Source organism: Tauraco erythrolophus, chromosome 4 (assembly GCF_009769465.1).
Source record: "Tauraco erythrolophus isolate bTauEry1 chromosome 4, bTauEry1.pri, whole genome shotgun sequence".
In the NCBI taxonomy this organism is placed as follows: domain Eukaryota; kingdom Metazoa; phylum Chordata; class Aves; order Musophagiformes; family Musophagidae; genus Tauraco; species Tauraco erythrolophus.
Genome location: NC_141468.1, coordinates 26,014,937 through 26,039,427, shown reverse-complemented (window position 1 = coordinate 26,039,427; position 24,491 = coordinate 26,014,937). Strand labels below are relative to the sequence as shown.

Sequence of the window (24,491 nt, the reverse complement as noted above, 5' to 3'; positions counted from 1 at the left end):
TAGAGTCCTGACTTTCTATGAGTTTGTTTAAACAAGAACCCCGACTTGGCTGTTTTTCCAGGCATTCCTGTGCTGGAGTAACAATGCTACATTCCCAGAGTCTATGTGTTCATATGTGTTTATATGTCTGTCCTCCACAAATAAATGTACTATATATTTTAACAAATTAGGCCAGTACCTGCTACAGGAGATTGTTACTGATAGACTGTCTTACTCTGTCCAGTTAAAACTTCTGTAACTGCTGGGTACGTCTATCTGTATGAAACTGCGTGTGCATTTGTCTTCACTGTTTTTTTTCTACTGCTGTTGACAAGTCATGGAAGCAAGGAAAGAGGAGGAGAAAAAGAGACTTTCAGAAACAAAAGATGGGGAAGATATGTAGTACGGAATTTAGCAAGAAGACTCCTATAGGTAGGGTTGAACAAGTAATTGATGGAAGTTGTTTCTTGCCTGAAGGATCTAATTCCAAACCCCAAAATCTTGTGAGAGGATCAAGGAGCTGTCAAAGGTTATATAGCTTTTAAAGTCTCAGATTAAAAATAATTAATCTTAGTTTGTGAACACAAACTGGAGTCATAGTGTTTACTCATTCTGCTACAAACGGTGAAAAGAAAAGTTGCAGAAAGCATAGAGAGACCAGCAATAGCACTAGGAGCAGCTGGTGGCAGTGTGTGCGCTGCGAGGCACGTAGCTGCTCTGGTAAACCCTGAAGCTCTGCTCATCCGCTTCTCAGATGGGAGGGACCTGTTGGAGCATGACTGCTTCCCTCCTGGTCCACATAGCCATATTTTGTTCCAAAAACACCCCAGGGCACATGGGATGATGAGATGGGTGAAGGGAATGTGAGCAGAGAGATAGGGAAGGACAATGGCAAGTCCAGAAGGTTGTGCTCGCCCTTCTGGATGACTGGAAAACCAGGACTACTGTGTGTGTTGTAGAGAGTGCCTGGGCTTACATATAGATGTAACTTTTAAGTAACCATCTGCATATCTTAATGCAGTACTCCTTGGAGACACAGTGCTGTATTAATGATACATTTTGAAAAGCAAGAATTAATAATGAGTTATCTACTTAGATGTGAGTTTCACCTTTCTCCTCAACAGCTGTCTTCTGTAGTGGGTACATGTGTGTAAGGTTGCTGTTGGCATGGTGACAAGCATCTGTCTTCTAAAAATGCACGTTTGAACTAGGGGAGGAGGCAGCACTTTGGTTTTATGTTTTGGGTTTATGGTGTGCTGAGTTAGTACCTTTTATTTTTCTGTCTTAATGGTGTTCTATTAGCTTCCACAGTAGGACTCCTCTGCTGTCACTTGCTCAGAAGGAAAGGGTCTGCATGTAGTAACTCCCTACATAAGTACTCTTTCACCGTTTATTACATTTGGAGTTAAGTCATTGGTAACAGTAGTGAGAAACTACAGGGGAAAATAGTGGTATAGTCAGTTTTATCATATTGTATCATACTGGGGGTTGCACTAGATGACCTTTAAAGGTCTTTTCCAAACGAAACCGTTCTATGATGCTGTATTTTGATCATGCTGCTTTCTGGTGTGCTTAGGGATCAGATGAAGAATTATCTAAGTCTCGTGGTTTCTGGAGTGATCTTTTTCGCTGAGGAGAATAAAAGATCATTTAAAGGGACTGAAATGAACAGTCTTTCTTGGCGTGACAATGCATTAATTGAAGTGCTGGCCAGTGCTCTTGTAGAAAATTAATGTGATATTTTACTGTGTTCTAAGATAAAAATTTTGGATTGCAAATGAGAAACCAATCTGCTGTGTATCAACTATTTTATAATAAATATAATTCTTTTTGTTTGTTTGTATTCTAGTCAGGGCAGTTCACAGAAGATATGATTCCTACAGTAGGCTTCAATATGAGAAAAATAACAAAAGGAAACGTTACCATAAAGGTAGGTGTGCATGTTTGAATTAATACAGAGTGAATAACTGAGAGACAAAGTGATGTCAACTTGGAACTTGAAAGTGTAGGAAATTGATTTTAAGATGATAGGATCTTTTATCTGTTTTTCTAGCTCAGAAATGACTTTTTTAAAGCATATAGTCATATATTTCTCCATTACATTAATCTCTTTGATTTCATGATATGCATACCAGGAAGAAGCTTTGTTGCACTCTTTTGGGTTAGAAAGGTCATAAAATTCTGAGATACTAAGGGAGCTGAGTTGACTCCTGCAGGTGCCCCTTTCTTTTCTTTCTCTCTCTCCGGCTCTGCAGCGACTTCACGCCTAACTTGGGCGTCTCAGTTGGGAGTGTGATTTAGCTCCCAACATTTATTATATGTAATAAATTAGCTCTCACATTTATTATATGTAATATAACCTTATAGCGGTCTTCCAGTACCTCAAGGGGGCCTACAAGAAAGATGGGGAGAGGCTGTTCAGGAGGGCCAGTTGTGATAGGACAAGGGGTAATGGTTTTAAAATAGAGGGAGGTAGATTCAGGTTGGATATTAGGAAAAAATTTTTTACCATGAGTTGTAGAACACTGGAACAGGTTGCCCAGAGAGGTGGTGGATGCTCCATCCCTGGAGACGTTCAAGGCCCGGTTGGATGAGGCCCTGAGCAACCTGATCTAGTTGGAGATATCCCTGTTCCTTGCAGGGGGGTTGGACTAGATGACCTTTGAAGGTCCCTTCCAGCCCTAACGATTCTATGATTCTATGATTCTATGAATGTGAGCTATATAGAAACAGAACATCTACTATAAGTCAGTTGTCAGGGAACCATCTCTTAGGCCTGTAGAGAAATATAGATGGTGCCAGTTTGGTTGTGATTCATGCCATAGGCATCAAAATAGAGATAAATCACTCCCGTAGCATTAAGGTGCTCTCTGTTGTTTCATTATGAAGGGAGCCTGGTTGATTAGTCTAGATCGAATTTATAACTTCTGTCTAAAATTAAGTGAAGGGAATATAGGTTTTTGCCTTTACCTTGACTTTTCCTTCCTTTTCCTTCATTTCCTGTCCTTTCTCCAAGATACTCTTTGCTCTGGTTTGGTATGACTCCTAAACCTTGGGAGGATTTTCTGAAACGACCTGTAATGTGAATATAAGCAGTTGTTAACTCTCTACCCACTCCCTTTAAACAGTGAGCAGGTAAAGAGTGGTAAAAGGGATAACTGACTTCTGTTGATTAGGAGATGTTAAAGCTGAACTGAAAAAAACTAAACCTAAAATAACTGTAGGGATATAGATACTGTGACTGCCTGTCTGTTTCTGGTCTTGTTATCTTGCTATGCTTTTTCAGAATTTCACATGACCATAGGACCTTCAGCTGTACATTTTGCTTGCGTATCTACTTCTCTGTTCTAAGCTTCCAGAGTAATCAATAATTTCCTCTACAACTGCTTGAATGTTACAGTGCCTAATAAGCCAGTCTTTTGAAATCTGTTGAAATGGAAAGTCTGATGTTACATATTTCCTCTCATCACCCCAACTCTCCTTCCCATATACCCTCTTGAAATTCGTGTCAGGTTTGTCTGAAATAAAAACTCACGGTTGGATGAGGCTTTGAGCAACCTGATGTAGTGGAGGGTGTCCCTGCCCATGGCAGGGGGTTTGGAATTAGATGATCTTTGAGGTCCCTTCCAACCCAAACCATTCTATGATTCTCTTAACATTACCCATGATTTGGTCTTATTTTAATCTCCCAGGAAGTTTTGGCAGATTGCCAAAAATAAATGATGGTGAGTATCTTAAAACTAGGTCGACGGTAAAGACTGTAAAAGACTTAAAAGGAAAATGGAGTAAAATGTAAAATGGAGTAAAGATAAAGTGGAGGAGAATCATTATTGCCTTGGTAACCTCAGCTTCGTAACTTTGTGCATGATCATTATGATAAGTTCATGAGCAGAGCCTACTTTGGGAGAGAATCTGACCTCCTATCACAGAGCAAATGAGCACGATGACAAAGTAGCATCATATAACCCTTTTTAATTCACAAATTTCCTGAAAGGTTGATGATTGACAGAAACCTAAACTTTTTTCAGTGTGCATAGTGTGTGTGTTTGTGAGTTTCAAAAAATCAAACTGTCACAGGATGAGCACTGCAATACTCAATGCAACATGGTCAAACTCTTCTTTGAAGTAAAACATGTGTCTGTGTTGGGTTTATGTGCTGGGGTTTTGGTATCGGGGGAAGGGCTACAGGGATAGCCCCTGTAAAAAGCGGCTAGAAGCTTCCCTGGCTCCAAGTTGGATCTGCCTCTGGCTAAGTTGGACCTGCCTTTGGCCAGGGCCGAGCCAATCGGCACTTCTGTGAATAACATATTAAGAAGGGACAAAAACCTATGCCATGTGAGACCTGCAGCTGAGAGAAGGGGAAGGTGGGGGAGCTGCCCCCCTCCAAGCCTCCAGGGTGGGTCACTGCCCACACTGGCCTGGCACCACCTGACTGGAGATGGCTGCAGCGTCATGTCTTGGAGAGCTCTAAAGTTCCCCGCTCCCGGGGCACTCACTGGATGGAGTTCATCCTGCCAGGACTGCCAAGCTTCACTGGGCCAATTGGGCCCAGTGCAGCTGCAGCAGAGGGAGGACTGATATCTGAGAGAAATGGCTATGCGGACACCGAGGTCAGTGAAGAAGGAGTGGGAGGAGGTGTGCTGGAGCTTGAGATTCCCTGCAGGCCATGGTGAGATGGCAGTGGCCCCCTGCTGCCCGTGGAGATGAATGGTGGAGCAGAGATCCACCTGTAGCCCGTGAAGGACTGCACACTGGAGCAGCACACTGGAGCTGCACAGCTTCAGGCTGCACCTGAAGTAGTTTGTAGAGGACTGTCTCCTGTGGGAGAGGACCCCCATGCTGCTGGAGATTGACAGTGGAGCAGAGATGCATCTGCAGTCCGTGGAGGACCCTATGCTGGAGCAGGTGGCTGCACCCTAAGAAGCTGTGACTCTCTGGGAAAAACTTGTGCTGGAACAGTCTGATGAGTGAGGATTGCATCCTGCAGGAAGGACTCATGTCAGAGAAGTTTATGGAGAACTGTCTCCTGTGGGCAGGGACTCCACACTGAAGCAGGGCAAGAATGTGAGGAGTCCTCCTGCTGAGGAAGAAGGAGTGGCAGAAACAGTATGGGACAAACTGACCTGCAACCCCCATTCTTTATCCCTCTGTGCTGCTGGTAGAGGAGGTAGAGCTGGGAAGAAGGGAGGGGTGGGGGGATGGTGTTTTTAAGGTTTTGTTTCTAATTATCCTCTCTGATGTGATTGCTAACAAATTAAATTGATTTGTCCCTACGTCAAGTCTGTTTTGACCGTGACCCTGGTTAGTGAGTGATCTCTCCCTGTCCTTGTCTTGACCCTCGAGCGTTTGTTGTATTTTCTCCTCCCCATCCCACTGGTGGGAAGGAGGGAGTGAGCAGCTGCGTGGTGCTTATTTGCTGCCTGGGGCAAAACCATGATAGCATCCTGGGATACAGAATTTCAGTAGATAATTTTTTCAGTAGTGTATGCCTTTCTGTACCCTTGAACAACCAGCTTTTGTGTGATAGTAGGAGAAAATGTCCAATTTATTTTTTAAAATAAATACGAATTACTATACCTTTATTATATTTTTTGCTTAAAATATAATGTAGCAAGAAAAGCACATACTGCAAGAGTTACAGGAGTGAAACTTCTGAAATTTTGAGAGGAGAACACCCTCTGTAGACATAATGGAAGCAGAAAGAGTTTTTATCTCAATTTCTTACTTTCTATAAATTGTTCAGGGATGAGTTGAGAGCTGCTTGAATCGCTAACACCCACAATTGGGAGTGTGCAGTGGCTCTCATTTTACAGTTTATTCTCAAAGTTCAAGATTTTCAGCATTGTTTTCATGGAATTCACTATTAGTAGCATGTCTAGCAAACCGTTATATTCATGTGTTGCTGCCTAGTGTAGGGTAAGTATGTAGGAACTAATGGCATTGTGGTAGTGAAATCCAGTTAAACCTTGGAGTTTGTCTACTGGAGTAGGTAGTCAAGATTATCGTTACTTTATACAGCGGGCAGCTCTCTGAAAACACAGAGGAATTTATATGGCAATATGAGTAATCCTGCATCAGTTGGACTTTATCTAGGGAAAACATAGATAACCAGAATCAAAAGCCTCTCAGCACTAATTCTTGGAGCCAGCCCTATATGCTGAGTTTATTCTGGAGACCCAGGAATCAGAAAGAGTAAAAGGTAACTGGTCTTCCAGGAGACAGAAGGAGCGCACAAGGTCTCCATTCTGCTGAGTTAACGGTCACGAAACTTCTTGTAAATGGATGCTGTTATTTCATTGTTCTTTCTGTTAGTTCTTATGAATGCCATGTTTGAAACTGGTAAAAACCCCACAGAATTTCATTGATGATGAGGTTTAACCACAGAATTTCATCAATGATGAGATTTAACTTCTGATCTTGGCCCTTCTTCATCTCTGTTCTCAGTACATACAAGATCATCCAAGCTTTCCCTCATCTCTGCTGGTTCATTTCTCTGTGGCCAGCTCTTCTTGTGGTAGTGCATACACGACGTGAGGTAAGGCTGGTAAGGGGAAATTTCAATTTACAGGAAATCTGCTTTGATTGCAGTAGGGCAGTATTTATGGTGCATAACTAGGAAATACACTGATAGGCAGAGAGCTGTTTCCTCTTTCCTTGCTGTGGAGTTTCCCTCCAGCTCTCCTCATGCGTGTTAGCCTCTATTCATCAAACGTGTTCCCCTCTGTCATGCCTGGTTTCTTTGTCCCTCATCGCTTTGCGTATGTGTACAAAGGCCAAACCCTAAATATCTCATTCCTCAAAATACCCACTCTTGTCCCTTAAAAGAGGAAGTAACAAATGTCCTCGTTTCATCCAGGAGTGAGTTTGTTAGCAAATGAGAAAAAAAGAGAAATTCTAGTCTTGGGTCCCTCTGTTGAACGTTTCTCAACAACCCTCCATGTGTTGCTGAGCAAAGAGCTGAACTCTGCTATAGAAAGAACGTATTTCAGCCTAACAGTAGCTTGGTACATTCCTGTTTATCTTCTCCCAAAAGAGTGCCTTTTAAACCAAAATCAGAACTTCTGAATACGTTTTCCTTTGGGGTCCAAATTCTACTTTCCAAACAGAGTCTTTCTTGTAAAGGGAAATAAAACCAGCCCCTCTTAAAAAAAAAAGTCGCGAAATAACCTCTTAATACACCTGGTTTTCTAGCCATGGTAGCCCTTCTAAACCTCAGTATGATGTTCCTCATGCTAGAGACAAACTAGACCTACCTTCTGGGTAACCTAGGAAGGAATCAGGGCAGCCTAGTGAAGGTGGCAGAGATTAAAGGTCAGCTTTTGCAATCAGCTTAAGTAGATCACGGTGTGAGGTTTTACGTTCTACTTTAAGCCTGGCCGTGCACTGTTGCGCCCCTTTTCCATCAGCACCAGTGATCACATGGCAAGCAGTAGTCAGATCAGCGAGCTGATCTAGATGAAAGCCACCTCTGAAAAAACATGCAACAACCAAGAAAACCAAACCCAGTGTCATGCTCATTTCTCCCCAGATTATCGGAGAAATATGCTCCCCAAACAGCTGCGTGATTGCTGGTGCCACCATGGTGAGGGAAAGCAGGATACAGACGCAGGCAAAATGATGCATTTTGGGGGCAGCCTGGATAGATTGACTTATTTGCAAAACACCATCTTCAGAGCGTAGAATCTGGAGAGGAAGAAAGCAGTCTCTGCGTTTGGTGAGAAAAGTGAAGTTTTCCTTCATCTTTCTGCTCTAGTAGCTGCAAACTTCTAAGCACAACTAACACAGCCTGTTGCTGGAGGGCTGCCAGAATGATGTGTTCAGTATGCACACGTAGACTGATTGTGGATTCATATGAATCAGTGACAACATTTTTAAAAAATATATGTTTAATGCTATATTGTTAGGATTTATGAGCTTTGGATGGTGTTAAGTTTATTAGTCCTTATGATTAATTCATTATTCATATTAGTTATGAAAGAGAATTTATCTGGCATTGATACCAGAAGAGCAATTTGATTGCTGTGCTAATTGTATAGATTTTCTCCCCCAAGATTCTGTTTATTATACACAAATTAACATGTACATTGGCTGTGACAGCAAATCAAATAGTGTATTTACAGCAAGAACATCAGAGGTGCTGCCTTACAAGTGCAAATGCATCCTAAGGCCATCCCATGCTTTCTTGACCTCTTCTTATATATCCATGGCAGATGTGTAGGAGAAAGGAACCAGTGACAAAATTGTGATCATCATTGCGGTATGAAGCAGCAAAAGCAGATTCACAAGCAAAAGCTGTTCGTTTCAGTTTAAGCAGTCAAACTGTCTTAAGTTTTCACTTATTCAAATAGATATTTTTTTCTTACTGTTCTTTCAGGCATGCAGGTGTTCTTTGTCCTGCCTGAGCCTTCCCGTCTCTTTCAGAAGAGTACATTTGTACTGAAGCGGTACCTTCCGCTTGAGCTTTAGCAATGCTTCTCTATTCATCCAGAAGAGGATTCTATTTTAATTATTATTAATTCTCAGTTTCATGCAGTTTTCATCACATCTGCCTTGCTTTACCACTGACGAAAGAAATCCACGGATGCCACAGTCAATGAAAAAGTTACCACATTCAACCATAGTTCATAAATAATCCACAGGAATAGGAATTTCCTTTCAGTTGCCTTGTTTTCTCTCTTTCGCATAGAAACAATGAGGCCGTGATTTAGAGTTCATGTGGAGAAAGCGTAAGGATAGTTGGAGTGCTGTGCTGATGCTGCTACAGAATTGTCAGATGTGGAAGAAAATGAGAAAGCTGTTGATGGTTCATTCAACTAGACAAACAAAAATCATTTACAAGTAGATGGAGTCTTCAAAATAAAGTGCTTTTTGAGCTAGGATAGTTCAAGTAGGTGAAGGAAATGACTAGTAAGTTTGTACTGGAGTTGTCTGCACAGGTGAGAATTGCAAGATCGAGTTCATGCAGGGAGGAGGTGCGTGAGTTTCCGTGGAACTGTGTCTTGTTTTACACTTTGGTCTCAAAAGTCATGTTTATATATAGATTCGTTATAATAGAGTTGTTAAGAATAAGGGGGTAATGCTAATGTTATTAACATGTTTATTAGTTTAGAAAACGGTACTTGGTTTGGAAGCCAGTCTGCACAGGGAAATAATTTATCTTGACCAGTTCTCATGGTCTCTTTGCTACAACAGCATATAATGAAAATAAGAGGTATAGGGGAATATGGCTCTTACGTATTCATGATTTTTTCCTTCAAAGCCTGTCAAGATGAAGTACTTGCACATCGCTATTCCCGTATTTGGGTAAGCTATGAAAATCTTACAGCCTAATTGCTACGTAAAGTTTCCAAAATTATTTTGGTGTGAGAAGAATGACATAATTTGTTGGTAAGTTGATGACTGAAGAACAGTGAGGGTGATACCTCCTGCTAGAATCCTTTGATGAGCTATTTGCAGCCTAGTCAACAAGGATTCAGAGTGAAATTCTTTAACCTTTTTATCGCAACAATGCAGGTTACCTTTCTCATAGAAATATTACACTCTTCAACTATAAGCTATTAAAATTCCTGGATGAAGTGTTATTTGACTAAACCTGTGAAGTAATAGAATCATAGAATCTTCAAAGGTGACAGGAACAATCTTCATAGTAAGCAGATAGATCTCGCTTCTGACCTTTTTCAAAGGTCTCGGGGGATACTGCAAAACAGAATCAATTAAACTTAGTATACGAGTGAGGCTAAGAACCTGTCTGAGTCGTCAAGTCATCAAGTGAAAAAAACGGCACTCCAAAAGGCTAAGCCTGATCAACCTAGGCACAGAAAGTTGCAACACCAACAAGTAGGTGATCCTAATCCTTTATCTGGTTTTTGCCAGGCTACTAAGAAGGAAGTACTGTGGTAGTGCAGCGTCATTGTCTGGTTTTCTGACTACAGTTCTATCTGTAGGTCACATGCAATTCCAGGAGGCGACAAGAACTAAGGAGCCCACAGTCGTCTTTACTTCCTATTTTGGCAGTTGTTTCCAGAAGCCAGGAGATTTATTCTCATATTTAGTCTGTAATCCTAGAGTATAAAAGTGTCATCACTGGCATGCCTGTGTGCATGAGTATTTATTTGAACCACACTGAAAGAAAAACACTGATTTATGCAGCCCTAAACATTTTGTAAGAAGATGCCGATTTTATGTGCTCTTTAATTGAAGTTGAGCATGATCAAAAATGTAAAGCTGTCAGCTCTAATCATGAATGGTCAAATTTTGGCTTGCCGATATATTTCATAAAACTTGTCACCTATTATTTCCGAAAACGGAGGCAGAGAGGAAGGATTTTACTGGGCAGCATTTGAAATCTAAGCAGGAAGCTTGATGGATTTTGAGGTTGTGGTTGAGGTATTAAATTTCAGGATGATTTCCAGCATCAAAATACCTAATGTACTACAAATTACGAATCTGTCACAACTGTTTTGATGAAGTTCATAATGAAGCTGATGGCGATTGCCTTTTTATGACCAAAAAAACCATCAATGAGTGAATTAGTTTGGCATTTTAATTCCAAGCAAGTTTTGTTTCCCGAGTGATTTCATTTTGATGGGATTGCCCTAATTTTGGATTAGTTCAGTATTAGTAATCTGTCTGCTTCAGTGAGGTTTACTGTGCGGTACGGCAGTCCGGCGGGAGCGCGGAGGCCCGGCGGTGCGGTGCGGGGCCCGGCGGTGCGGGGCCGGAGCGCGGTCAGCCCGGCGGCCGCCGCTAGAGGCCCCCGCCCGCCGCGGGATCGGGGAGCGGGGAGCTGGGCGGCCGGAGGGCGGAGGAAAGCTTCGTGCTACTGACTCTGATGTGGCGCGGAGGGAGGAGGGGGATTCGGCTCTGCGCGTTCCTCTTCCAGCTTCCTTGGGTGCAGTGCTCCTCCCGCCTCTGGATAGTAGAGTTCGCAAGTCTGCAGACATCCTTGTAGAAACAGAATCCTCCTGCTTTGTCATGCTTCGTTCTGCTATTCAGCAGCAATTAAAACATCTTATCTCTCATGCCACCGTCTCGCACGTCATGCAGTGATACAAGCCTCTGTGTGTACTGCCTGTCTAGCTCCAGCAGTGTTTCAGCAAGTACTGGCTATTCCGTACAACTTGGGTCACTCTGAAAAGGCCATGCCGTATCTGGGCTTCAAGTCAGAGTGGTTATTTCTATAAAGAAGAATTTTTGTGGGATGTCCAAGTGATTTATCATAGTTGTGTGTAAGGAAAAACTGCGCTGCTGGGTTCAAAAGGGATGTGAGCCACAGCAAGAGGTCCAGTTACTAGTGATACACCTCAGGGATTGGTTAGCATCTTCATTACTGACCTGGATGATGGGACAGAGTGCACCCTCAGCAAGTTTGCTGATAATACAAAACTGGGAGGGAGCAGCTGATACAGCAGAGGGTTGTACTGCCATCCAGAGGGACGTCAGCAGGCTGGAGAAACGGGCTGACAGGACCCTTATGATGTTAAAAAAGGAGGGTACAAATTTCTGCACCTGAGAAGGATCAACTGCAGGCACTACTACACACTGACTGGCTGGAAAGCAACTTTGTAGAAAGGGACCTGTGGGTCGTGATGGTCACCAAGTTGACCATTGGTGAGCAGTATACCTTTGTAGCAGAGAGATCAACAGCATCCTGGGATGCATTAGGAAGAGCTTTGACAGCAGGTCAAGGAAGGTGATCTCTCTCTTTTACTCAGCACTGATAAGGCCATGCCTGGAGTACCACACCCAGTTCTGGGCTCCCTGGTACAAGAAGGAGCTTGTGGAGCTGCTGGGAGAGTTCAGCAAAGGGGCATGAAGATGACTAAGGGCCTGGAACATCTCCCATATGAGGAGATGGTGAGATATCTGAGACACTTTATCCTAGAGAAGAGAAGGCTCAGGGAGATCTCATCAATGTAGCCAGAAGATGTAGCAGACTTTTCTCAGTGTTGCGTAGTGACAGGACAAGTGGCAATGGGCACAAAATGAAATATGAGAAATTCCATTTAAACCATAAGAAAAAGTGTTTGTACTGCAAGGGTGATTGATCATTGGAACAGGCTGACCAGGCAGATTCTGGAGTCTCCATCCTTGGGGTAGTCTGCTCTAGGTGACCTTGCTTTGATCAGGGCAGACTGGACTATACAGTTGTCGTGGTTTTAGCCTAGCTGGCAGCTAAGCTACCATGTGGTCGCTCGCTCACTCCTTCTGCATGGAGTGGAGAGATGATGCAACAAAAAGCCCGAGGGTCAAGGTGAGAACAGGGAGGGATCACTTACCAACCATGGCCCCAGGCCAAACAGACTCAGCTTGGGGACAAATCAGTTTAATTTGTTAGCAGTTACTTGAGAGGATAAGGAGAAACAAAACCACGTGTTAAAAACACCTTCCCCCTCACCCCTCCCTTCTGTGAAAGCATTCTTCCATCTGATAATTAGGGAAGAGAAGCCTTGGAAATCATATCAGTGCTGGGAGTTGTGCACTGCAGAGTGTGAGACAGGATCATGTATTTTCTGCTAGAGAAACTGGCTGCTCATGGCTTAGACGGGAGTACGCTTGGCTGGGTAAAAAACCAGCTGGGTGGCTGGGCCCAAAGAGTTGTGATGAATTGAATTAAATCCAATTGGTGGCCAGTCACAAGTGGTTTTCCCCAGGGCTCAGTACTGGGGCCAGTTCTCTTTAATGTCTTTATCAATGATCTGGACAAGAGGATCATGTGCACCCTCAGTAAGTTGCAGATGACACAAAGTTGGGTGGGAGTGTTGATCTGCTTGAGGGTAGGAAGGCTCTCCAGAGGGATCTGGACAGGCTGGATGGATGGGCCAAGGCCAATCGTATGAGGTTCAACAAGACTAAGTGTCAGGTCCTGCACTTTGGTCATAACAACCCCATGCAACGCTACAGGCTTGGGGAAGAGTGAGTGAAAAGCTGCCTGGTGGAAAAAGACCTGAGGATGTTGATTGACAGCCAGCTGAATATGAGCTGGCAGTGTGCCCACGTGGCCAAGAAGGCCAACAGCATCCTGGCCTGTATCAGAAAAAGTGTGGCCAGCAGGACCAGGGAAGTGATCATTCCCCTGTACTTGGCACTGGTGAGGCCACATCTCAAATACTGTGTTCAGTTTTAGGCCTCTCACTACAAGAAAGACATTGAGGTGCTGGAGCGTGTCTAAAGAAGAGTAGTAAAGCTGGTGAAGGGTCTAGAGCACAAGTCTTATGAGGACCAGCTGAGGGAACTGCTTGGAAAAAAGGCGGCTGAGGGGAGACCTTATTGCTCTCTACAAGTACCTGAAAGGAGTTCGTAGCGAGGTGGGTGTCGGTCTTTTCTCCCAAGTAACAAGTGATAGGACAGGAGGAAACAGCCTCACGTTGCACCAGGGGAGGTTTAAATTGGATATTAGGAAAAAATTCTTCACCAAAAGGGTTGTCAAGCATTGGAACAGACTGCCCAGGGAAGTGGTTGAGTCAGCATCCCTGGTGGTATTTGAAAGATGTGTAGGTGTGGTGCTTAGGGACATGGTTTAGTGGTGGACTTAGCAGTGTTAGGTTAACGGTTGGACTTGAAGATCTTAAAGGTCTCTTCCAACCCAAAGGATCCTGTGATTCTGTTCTGTTATTCTATTAGGAACCTCTACGGTGTTTGGGACAAACACATGGGGCCAGAAGCCAGTGTCCTGAGTCAGAGCAGGCAGTGTTGAATGTCTCACCAGTCCTTCAGAGGAACTGTTAGGACTCCTAAAAATGAGGACCAAGAGTTGATCTCAAGGATTCATGTAAACCAAACTTGTGCTTTGAGGTGAATCAGATATTTACCCAAATATCTTAGGTAATTGTTTCGTAAAATTTGTTTTTCCATGAAGAAGGTTCTACAATATCCCTTGTTTTGTACAATGTTCTTTCACTCTAAGTGTTAGAAAGCTTTTTTCGTAATATCTAACATGAGTTGCCATCATCACAAATAGAGCTGCTTTTTTATTCTCTTCTATATCTGGCAGCCATTTCCTGGGAAATGTTATGGTTTTGCTTCCCACCCCCCCCTCCTCTTTATAGCTCATATTTTCAAAATCTCTACTCATTCTTTCTTTTCTCATCTTGACTTTTTCAAATTTGTTCATGTCTGTTCTATAGACTGATGCTCAAAACCAATATAGGAGCCTCGCTGACACGGAGGACAGGGCAGTACATACTTCCGAAATCATACAGAATCATTACTTCTGCTAGTATGCGCTGATTGAAGATCTGCAACACTGTTTGAAATGCATTCTTAGTTTGTGGAGTGCTCACACTTTTTGTCCTGTACCTTTACCTGCTTATTACCCATTTTGTGCTAGTGCTTTTGATTGCCTCTGTCCAAATGTAGCATTTTGGACTTGTGTGTGTTAAATTTCAGCTGCTTTATTTCAGACCATACATGCTCTAGTTGGTCCAAATACTTAAGGATTCTGACCTTTTTATCCACTCCCAGCTTGAAGTTATCTGCAACTTATACATACATACGTTCTATTTGAACATCCTATGGGGACACCTGGGAACCATAAATGCTGCCCATGGTTAACTCTGTCCTTGGCAGCTTTGCATCATTGATAAACGATGGGAATCTGTCAGGATTACTCAGACTTGAGAGGCAGAGGGCAAGAAGGACACACAAAGAGAGTGCCAGGGAGCTACTCTGTGAGGTTATATCTGTCATGGGAGAATGTCCTTTCCTTGTTTAACCTACCAATATTAGATTACCTTTTCCCAGCATACACACTGTTGCACATCCCACAGGTTTTTCTCTGCCATTGAGCAAATACTCATTTTGGCTTTCATGGTTACATGTTCTTCAAGGACAAGCAAAATTAATAATCAGTACAGTAGGTATTGATCGGCTGTTTTGAGCTAGTGTTGTCCTTGCCTCTGGCCTCCTTGCCCTCAGTCTTCCAAATGCAAGTTCTGCCTACAACTTATAACTTCTTTATGCCTACTTTCACCAGAATCTCTTGGATTTTGTTGTCTAGAGACTGATTCATGATCACATGGAAAGAGGGTGCAAAGGATTGCACATGCTCATGCAGAATGAGGGCTTTCTACTTCAGGGAGGACACAATATTGAGGCTAGGATGGATTGGCTCCGTCTGTTTAGCGGTGTGTTACGTCTTGATTGAGAGGGTTACGGTCTTATCTCTAAAGCTGGGCTCCCAGGTGCTCTCCTGCCTTAGGACACAGTGTGGAGATAAGCAGCACGAGGTTCAGAAAGTGGTTTCTGAGAACAGACTTTGCTTTTGTGTCCTGTTTAAAATCCTCCTGTTGATCCTTCCAACATTGTACTTTGTGACTCCAGGAAAATAGCAAATACACCCTGATCACTGAGAAATATCCCCTCGTATTAAAATGCCTGTGTGCTTGTTTTCAGGAGTTGAAGATATTCAGTCATTTTGTGTTGCAAGTCTATTTCCAGTTCTTTAGTGAAAGTGCTACAATTAAATGATTATAAACTGTGACGTGTGCATATAACGTTTTTTCTGTCTGACGTGACCAAAATAAAATATCTAGTTGCAAAAATGGTTAAAAGTTGGACGTTATCACCAGTGAGGAGTGATAGCAAGGTTCTTTAAAAGACCAAGACTGTTTTTAAAGGACGTAGTCTTCTGGAAAGTATTGCCTGCAGAAGATGTAGCCACGTGGTGTATTTTTTTCAGCTTTAAGAGCAACTGTAAAGGTATTTCCAAAATACAGGATAATACATAGGTAGTAAGTACAAGTAAGGCTCTATAGTTTTGTATCACTGGGCAATTTATTAAAAAAATAAGGTTGTTTGGTTTAGCTCTTCTTGTTCTTCTCATTTATTAGACGAGGAACCTAAACATTACTGGTTGAAGATTCCAGTCTAGAATAGGTGACTATTTAGAATTTGTCTCCCCTGAATGTAGCCAGGTAAAAAGGAGGGAGCCAGCCTGAGCCAGTTGTCTAAACTCGATGGAAAGCAGTGAGTGCTCTGCAAGAATGGTTCACCTGGCAGGCAAGGTGGGTAAGACTGATGCAATCATTCCCTGCTATGGGTGCCCTCTGAGCTCTTCAGTAGCTACACAGAAATTTTAGTCACTTGGATTAGATGCCTACATTTTAGGTGGCTCAAGTTGAGAGAAATAAATCCCATGCTTTCCAGTTACTCTCTGTCATTACGCATTGAGTGGGCTATGAATGCTGTGACTGCTTGCTGTGTGTACATGAGCTCATTAGTCACATCTCACTGTACGTGGACTTGTCTGTGTACAACGTGGTGTTGGATGTTGCTGGTGCTACCTTAGTCTGCCCAAATACTCTTCTGTGTTGACAATTTCCTCACCTGTTTGTTCAGGTTAGGTTTTATGGCTAATATTTTCTGAATACTTCCAAGCCGAAAGATATATTTCTGAGTTCAAGTATTTGTAGTGTTGAATTTAGCTTGCAAGTTAAGATGCCTGAGTGTAAACAGCTATATGTCTGCAATAAGAGTTAAGCTCCTTTAATAATAGAGGAGCTCTAGTCAGTACCATCAAGCCTAGAGCATAATTCTGTCATCCTAAGGAAGATGTTACATCTTGTCAGCTGAATAGCTGTCTAGGCGTCACTGACTACTGTGAAATCTTAGGTACTGAACCCGGGCATTGACATCGACATGCAAATGTGTCATCATACACATCTCTGTCCACAAGAGATATCCTACTCGGCCTGTCTGAAAAAAAGTGTTTTTAAACACTTTTAAAAAAGTGTAAAACTGACATTGAGAAAATACTTTTCCTGCAACTTTCTCATTAGCTGTCAACCCTTCCCACAATATAAGCTAATTAGAAGAAACACAGCTAGAGTGTAACTGAAAGCTTTTGAAAACCTTTGAACCAATTCCCCAGCTGCATTTTGGCTGAACTGTCATGGTTTTGCACCTCTGTGCAAAAGAAAAGGATTTGCTCCTTTTGCAACATAGCTGGTAGCTGCAGTCTTAAGAAAGAGCCTTAGATTCACGTGGAGAAATTGAACAAGATAAGTATCCAGAGATTCCTGGTTTAGAAGAATTTGATTTAACAGGTAAACATTGCATTATTTTGTGAGAGTGTAGACCTGCAAGCATGGTAAGAATTACTACTCTATAGGAGTAGACAGGAAAACATAAAATAGTGATTTATAAAATGCAGTAGAAATGAGATGTGTGCCTTTGAGATTGAGCCTAAACAACAATTCATTGACATTTTAATCTCCTGTGAGGTACTGGGTATCAAAGAAACTTCTCTGGTTTGGTCATTCTGTAGGCATTTTCTGATTCTTAAAATCAGCTGGTCTTCTAGGGATAAAATTACTTTTTAAATATTATGAAAATTTTATTCCAGAGAGACCAGTGAAAGCCATGGGAGCAATTCGAAGTCCAGTCTCTTTTTAAAAACACTCAAGCAAAATAAACTTCTTATAGCTGGCTGTATATTCTGCTGTTAAGGTGTAATCTCTTGCCTCTCCCAGTTCACATCCAGAATATACTTTTTACCTGTGTATTAAATAGTGGGATACAAAAATAAGTGACATACTAAACGAGCAAGGCTCATGTAAGAAAACATCTTTAATGCTAAAGCCTCTCCCTTTTCCTTCCTGGATGTCTCTTGGATTCTCACAGTTCTGTCTATTCAGTCATTCACAGTGGAAATGGTTTGGGGCAGAGATTTGTGTTTTGAATAAGGTAGTTTGCTCTGTCTTTGACTATTCAACATAATAAAGAGTATTAGAAAGTTATTGCTACATCATTTTAATTTCATAGGCAAAGAGATGAGGATTCTTTTTTATTTATTTCATGCATTTATTTTCTTTCCATATTTCAGATAATTATAACTTAATATGTTGACCTCAACTGGGTTCCCAAGCATTACTGAAAACACCTAGTCTATCTTCTGTCCTTCATGTTGTACTTTAATGAATAGCTGTAAGCCTTGTTAGGGAAACTGGCTGGAAATGACTTATCTTTCCATTGTTTCAAGGTGACTTTTTCTCCTAATGAGAATAATACTTGTTCTGCAGTGCAATTTAATATAGTATAGATATAGTATATCATCAAAGAAGGACGAAACCAATATTTCTTTGTCTTGTGTTATTTATTTTGTGATTAGTCCAGGCTACATCATCTAGTAGATTTTTCTGGCAAGCAGGAATAATCGCTGTCAAGTCTCCAAAAATCTAATCTTACTACTGGCCTTCCCTGTCCTCTTTCCCCTTCTTTCTTCTGTGATCTACCAAGAAAATAATTCAGTTTCTTCTTCCAGACACACAGATGTGCACCAGATGGTTACTGATAGTTTCAAGGTCCTGATGAGTTATTGGAATAATTAGTGTTGGTGTGAGGTTTGTCATCTGCCTATAATACTGAACCGTGTAGTCATCATTTTCAAGCTTTTAAAATAAAAGGTTTATTTCACTAAGACACTTGAAACAGCACTTCAAATGTCAGTGCAGATAGTAATTGATACTCAGTTTGTGGTCAGAAGTTCATTCAACTCTGTAATGTGTAAAATTCTTGATCTTACGAAGGGCATCAAAGGCAATCTACGTTTATGTGACACGCTAACTTTGTACTAGAAGGAACTGTAAGATACCAATCAGGGAATGATTTTAATGGTGAATTAGGAAGTATTTCTGTCTAAAATATAAGGATAAGGTGTTGAAAACTATAAAGAAACTGATACATAAATATGATCTATGGATTGTGGAATTAAAAATCTAGTCCACATTAGTTGAAAAAGTCCTTATCCCAAGGGTCTTGCTCTTCTGTACAAGTCTTTGGTGCCACAGCAGGTTTAATATGTTTGGATTTATAAAGTACAAATATGAAAACAATTTTTGCTTCTGTGTATGTTACTTCCAAATTGTTTGTGTTGTAATGGATATGCTTCCTAGATCTGGTGTATGGTACATATTTTTTGATAGATAAGTCTGATTAAAATAAGGAATAATTACTTCTCTTTGTCTGTGACATAGGAACAAAACCATTCCTTTTATTTTTCAGTGTTCATCACTATTTTAATAAGTGTGTCACTTGTAGCACAACTGTCTTTGGATATAGCTGCAACAGCTATATGATCACGCAGCCGTTGCCTGCAGGATTTAGATCCTTTCCCTGGTATTTCGATCTTGGAAACAGTTTTGAAACAAGATTATCGTTGTCCGCCAAAAATACTGAATTTTTGGAAGCAACGCAGAATAAGTAACTCCTGTACAGAAAAATAATGTGCTAGCCTTTTAATGATAAGCAGTTCAGTGGGATTGCCAGGCACTAATAGCATGCCTAAGTATTTGCAGGATTGGAGCTTTATAAAATCCTGAGCAGAATTTGAGCTTCCTTTCCTTAAGATTCACTGATTAATCACTTCAGACCTGCTCTACACTACTGTTTCCTTTCTGGTTCTGATCAGTTAATCCACGTGTCTTTTAAAGCGCATTTGATGAACAAATGGGTGAGCTGTGGAGATAGTGCAGCTCCCTAGGGTATATCATCCTTTACATGGGCACAATCTGCTCTCCGACCAACTCTTTGTTTACTTAATATCCTTCTTTATCCTGCGGAAGGCCTGATGCATTCTTAACTCAGGTCTCTCCAGCCTCCCAAAAAATGCAACTTCATAACTGTTTCTATACAATGATGCTATTCTTGCTGGGTTTTAGACTGTGTATTTGCAGAATTCACTTTGGTATCTCAGTAAGACTTTTCTTGCAGGGAGTGGGAAGGGGTAGAGTTCTCCAAATGGACATTTGGAGCTGCTAAGGTCACAGGGCTGACTTGCCCTGTGAATGTGCTTGTCCTCCTCCATTGACTGGAAGGGTCTGAGAAGACCAGTCTCTTGAGGAAGATCATTTAAAAAACTGCCTACATTTAGGCGTTGTCAATAGAACCTGCATGCTGCATGTAAGAGTTCTTCTGTTCAGTTCTGTTCTGTTAGTACTGTGTAGTTCAAAAAAGTTTTGGGGTTGTGGTGTTCTTACCTTTTCCAGGTATGGGACATTGGAGGGCAGCCGAGGTTTCGAAGCATGTGGGAGCGTTATTGCAGAGGAGTCAATGCAGTTGTGTAAGTTTCCTTGTGTATGCCCATACAAAATGTATTTTAAAATATGTATTATTAATATAGATATGCTTTTCTTCCTGTCCACCTTCCTCACATAAGAAGACTCAACACGATAAAAGTAGTGTGTTTCGCACATCCAGCAACCCAGGTACATAAGTAATTGCATGTTCCAGACCATTTTTTCCCTGCAATCCACAGTTAATTCTGTATCTTCCTGTGTTAATAAAGGCAGAGCTTATACAACTCAGGACTGTTTCAATGCTGTTGTAATGTGAACACATTTGTCACATTTCAGATGTTTTAATGCAACTTTCTGTGAGTAATGGACAATACCATAAATAACTATATTCCCATTGCAGTTACATGGTGGATGCAGCAGACTTAGAAAAAGTAGAAGCTTCAAAGAATGAGCTACACAGTTTGATAGATAAGCCACAATTGCATGGAATTCCAGTAAGTATTTTGATTATTATTCTTACCTGAACATAGGCAGTGTAGCCTAAATCCTCATGAGTTAATTCCTCTGGACTCTTGAAAATACTGGCTTAAATGTGACGCAGCCTTGATACATTTAGCACTCTTAGAAAAATTACTGTGACTTTTTTTCAGAGAACTCAGGATCTTATCAGTGCTGCAGTGTGTTTGTATGTTTTCTAGTCTAAAGGTCAAAATAGATTTGGAAAAAATTCATTTTCACATGTGGCATTATCAGATAGTAATTACTTCCAGTCAGTCCCCTTGTTGGCTGGGTTTGAACCAGTAACCCAGATAAGTTTCTGGCAGTATCTTAAGGCACGTGAGATTTGTTTTTCTGAAGGTTGGCAGACACTAACATCAAATAGTGTCCTCTGCTTCCAGAGATCGTGGAGGAGCTTGACTTTTTCTGTGTCCTTTTTCTTTTTCTTGACTTTTTAGTTTTTCAAACTATGGAAAAAATATGGAAATCTCAAAGTATGGAAAAAATGCAAATATGCATCTATTCTCCAGTAGGAAGTGTCAAAGAATAGTATATTCTGCTGGATTTCTAAGGAGGAATTATGGAGGTGAAGATTAATGTTTAATTAAATGTAAAGTGCCATTTTAGACCTAGTAGGAATCAATCAGGTTAGTATTGATCTTTGATGCTGACATCACCAAGGAAGAGTTCATACCGTTGATCATAAGAAGGAAAACAATGGTACGTACAAATCAGGAAGAAGTTACTCACAACTTGATGGCTCTTGCTTGGCCCCTGTTTTGTAAGCAAATATTTGGACACTTGGCCAGTGCAAGTGATCAAAGTCATCTGAGGATGAGTCGACAGACAACCAACATGAAATCATTGTGAGAATAAAGTTCTCACACATCCATTCTCGAAGGAGAATTTTTCAGATGGCTCTCCATCTTTTTTATAAGGTTTACTATTATTGTTGCATTTTTATATGTTAAGTACATTTTGAACAAATCCTACAGAAATCTGCAGTCATGCTATTCATGGTGAGTGACATTGTCTGTCCTTTGTACTGTCTTCACGTCCTGTTTTACTTCTCACTTTTCCTTCCTGAAATAATAGGTTTCTCAGCTCTTCAGGAGTATTTAAGTTCCTTTCCTTTTCTTTATTAACATTCTTTATTTTCATTGGAATGTGAATCTTTATTCACATTCCAGTTGCCCAGCATGACTAGCATGGTAATTTCTAAGGTGCACTACTGTATTTTTTACGTATTTTTATTTCGTAGGTAGTAACTAGTATTGAACGTCCTTCAATTTATTGTACTCAGGCTTTGACATTATAGATGTTACAGTAGCTTTGTTAATCTGAGACTGCAAGTAATGAGTTTTAATGTGTTCCAGATTCATGGGAAATAATGGGACAGTGTTGACTCAGAATCGTGACGCATCTGGAAACCAATAATGCAATCATAATTAGAAAAACCTTCCATTGCTTACTTTATCTTAGAATGTGCTCAACCCATTCATCTGACCTTAATTTATATTTGAAGACCTAAGTTTTGCGTAGGAACTCTGAAGTTCCAGCATCTATTCAGTACATTTTCTGCATTTCTCAGACTTAATTCCTAATGGCTGACCTTCTGATTTCTACCGTGAACGCTCAAAGGGGAGGGAGGGGAATCAGTCATTTGGCTGGTGCTTGGGTGGTACATAGTTTGAATACCTGGCTGTTCAGTATGTCAACGTTAAGAAGCAGGGCAGCAAAACTGTAGAGAGAATTGTGTCTGGGTCTCGAGGACTCAGGCTCTACTTCCGGTGCCCTACTTTTGATTGACATTAGTCTGGTTCTGAGTATTGAATGTTCATTGATAGATTGAGTACACCTGGTGCATATTCTCCTTCAGGTTTAGTTGCATTTCTGTATCTGATGGACCCAGAAATAATGGTACCCAGTTTTCAGAGAGTGTATCTCCAGCATCTGACCCTGACTAGGAGCAGGATTTCCATGATGCTCCCACAGTCACTAGTCATTTTGAACATGTCCGCTATTGCGTTCTAGATACTTAGCTGCAAGATGCAAAATAATGCCAACAAATGGTTAAAGGCCAAAATAAACTTTTATTATTCCTGGGTTTAACATGGGCATGGATGATTTCTTTCAGGTGTTAGTCCTTGGAAATAAAAGAGACCTCCCAGGTGCACTGGATGAAAAGCAGTTAATTGAGAAATTGTAAGTAGCTGGACTGTGTAAAAAGCTGAGACACTGTCAAATTTGATATGTAAGAGAAACTAGTGGGTAGTCTGTGGGAATAACCAACTATAACAGATTCCATTTTACATTCTCATATGCTCCACTTTGAGCTCTGCCAGCAGTGGAAATAGCAATCTAGGCTGATAACTGACTGCAGTAGATTTGAACCAATCTTGATTGTTATTTTGGTTGTATTAAGTTGTTTCACATAGTCCTGTTTTCCCATCACTGAAGATACAACTACAATAGATAGTAATAGGCTCACTTACACTTTTCAGAGTATATTGCAGTGGCAGTTTAGTGCTCTAGTGGCATTAGAACAGAACCATTTCAAACTACTGTCTGTAAATTTAAGCAATTCAGATATTTCTGGCAGTATCCAAAGCACATACTTAGGGATTACTGAAACTAACTTAAATGGATTGTAATTGTAAAGAAAATAAACAATTTTGTAAAAATGGCCAGTATAGCAATAATTTTGCAGAGTAGGATTCTGTGTCTCAAATAATGTAATTTTAATCAGTAAGAAGTGAAGTGAAAAGTGAAGTGAAGTTCCGGTATAGAACTGGATGTTCCAGTATAGAATAGGATGGTTCAAAGGCCAAGCAACTAAACTAGAACTTGAGAAACACAGAATCACAGAATGGCTGAGGTTGGAAGGGACTTTTGGAGGTCATCTTGTCCACCCACCTGCCCAAGCAGAGCCACCTAGAATTGATTGCCCTGGGCTGTGTCCACACAGCTTTTGAGTATCTCCAAGGATGGAGACTCCACAGTCTCCTCCAGACCTCTCTGGGAGACCTGTGCTAGTGCTGGTCACTTTCAGAGGTAAAAAGTGTTTCTTTATGTTCGGAGGGGGCCTCTTGTGTTTTGGTTTGTGCCCATTGCCTCTTGTCCTGTCACTGAGCTCCATATTCTTTACAGCCTCCCTTCAGATATTTGTACACATAGTAAGATCCCTCTTGAGCATTTTCTTCTCTAGGGTAAACAGTCCCTGCTCTTTCAGCCTTTCCTAACATTTGAGATGCTCCAGTCCCTTAGTTGTTTTAGTGGCCCTTCACTGGACTCTCTCCATTAGCTCCCCATCCCTCTTGTACTGAGGATCTCAGAACTGGACACAGCATTCCAGCTATCACCTTAACAATACTGAGTAGGAGGGAAGAATCGCCTCCTTTGACCTGCTGACAACTCTTCTCCTATTGCAGCCCTCGATAATGTGAGGCTTTTTTTGCCACATTGCTAGGTGCCTAGGTACCGTGTTCAATTTGTTGTCCACCAGGACCACCAGATCCTTTTCTACAAAGCTGCTTTCCCAGACAGTTGGCCCCAGCATGTACTCATGCATGGGGTTGTTCCCCCCCAAGGGCAGGACTTTGCACTTCCCTGTGTTGAACTTCATGAGATGCCTGTCAGCCCATTTCTGCAGCCTATGGAGGTCCTTCTGAATGGCAGCACAACACTCTGGTGTATCAGCCACTCCTCCCAGTTTTGTGTCATCAACAAACTTGGTGAGGGTACACTCTGTCCCATCGTCCAGATCACTGATGAAGCTGTTGAACTGTATTGGACCCAGTATTGATCCCTGGGATACACTGGTAGTTACTGGCTTCCAGCTAGTCTTCATGCCACTGGTCGCTGCCCTCTGAGCCCAACTATTCAACCAGTTTTCAGTGCACCTCACTATCTGCTCATCCAGCCCATACTTCCTCAGATTATCTATGAGGATATTATGGGAGACAATGTCAAAAGCCTTACTGAAGTCAAGGTACACAA

General features: G+C 41.5%; 1 protein-coding gene across 1 annotated transcript in view; it reads left to right on the top strand.

The window, feature by feature from the left end:
• The window catches only part of LOC104383308 (ADP-ribosylation factor-like protein 8B), a 31,817-nt gene that overhangs the window by 2,772 nt on the left and 4,554 nt on the right, over window positions 1-24,491 (top strand). The window contains exons 2-5 of the mRNA XM_086610224.1: window positions 1,829-1,909; window positions 19,965-20,038; window positions 20,395-20,488; window positions 22,630-22,697. Of these exons, the coding sequence (XP_086466350.1) occupies window positions 1,829-1,909; window positions 19,965-20,038; window positions 20,395-20,488; window positions 22,630-22,697 (317 nt within the window). The remainder of the gene's footprint in view (window positions 1-1,828; window positions 1,910-19,964; window positions 20,039-20,394; window positions 20,489-22,629; window positions 22,698-24,491) is intronic.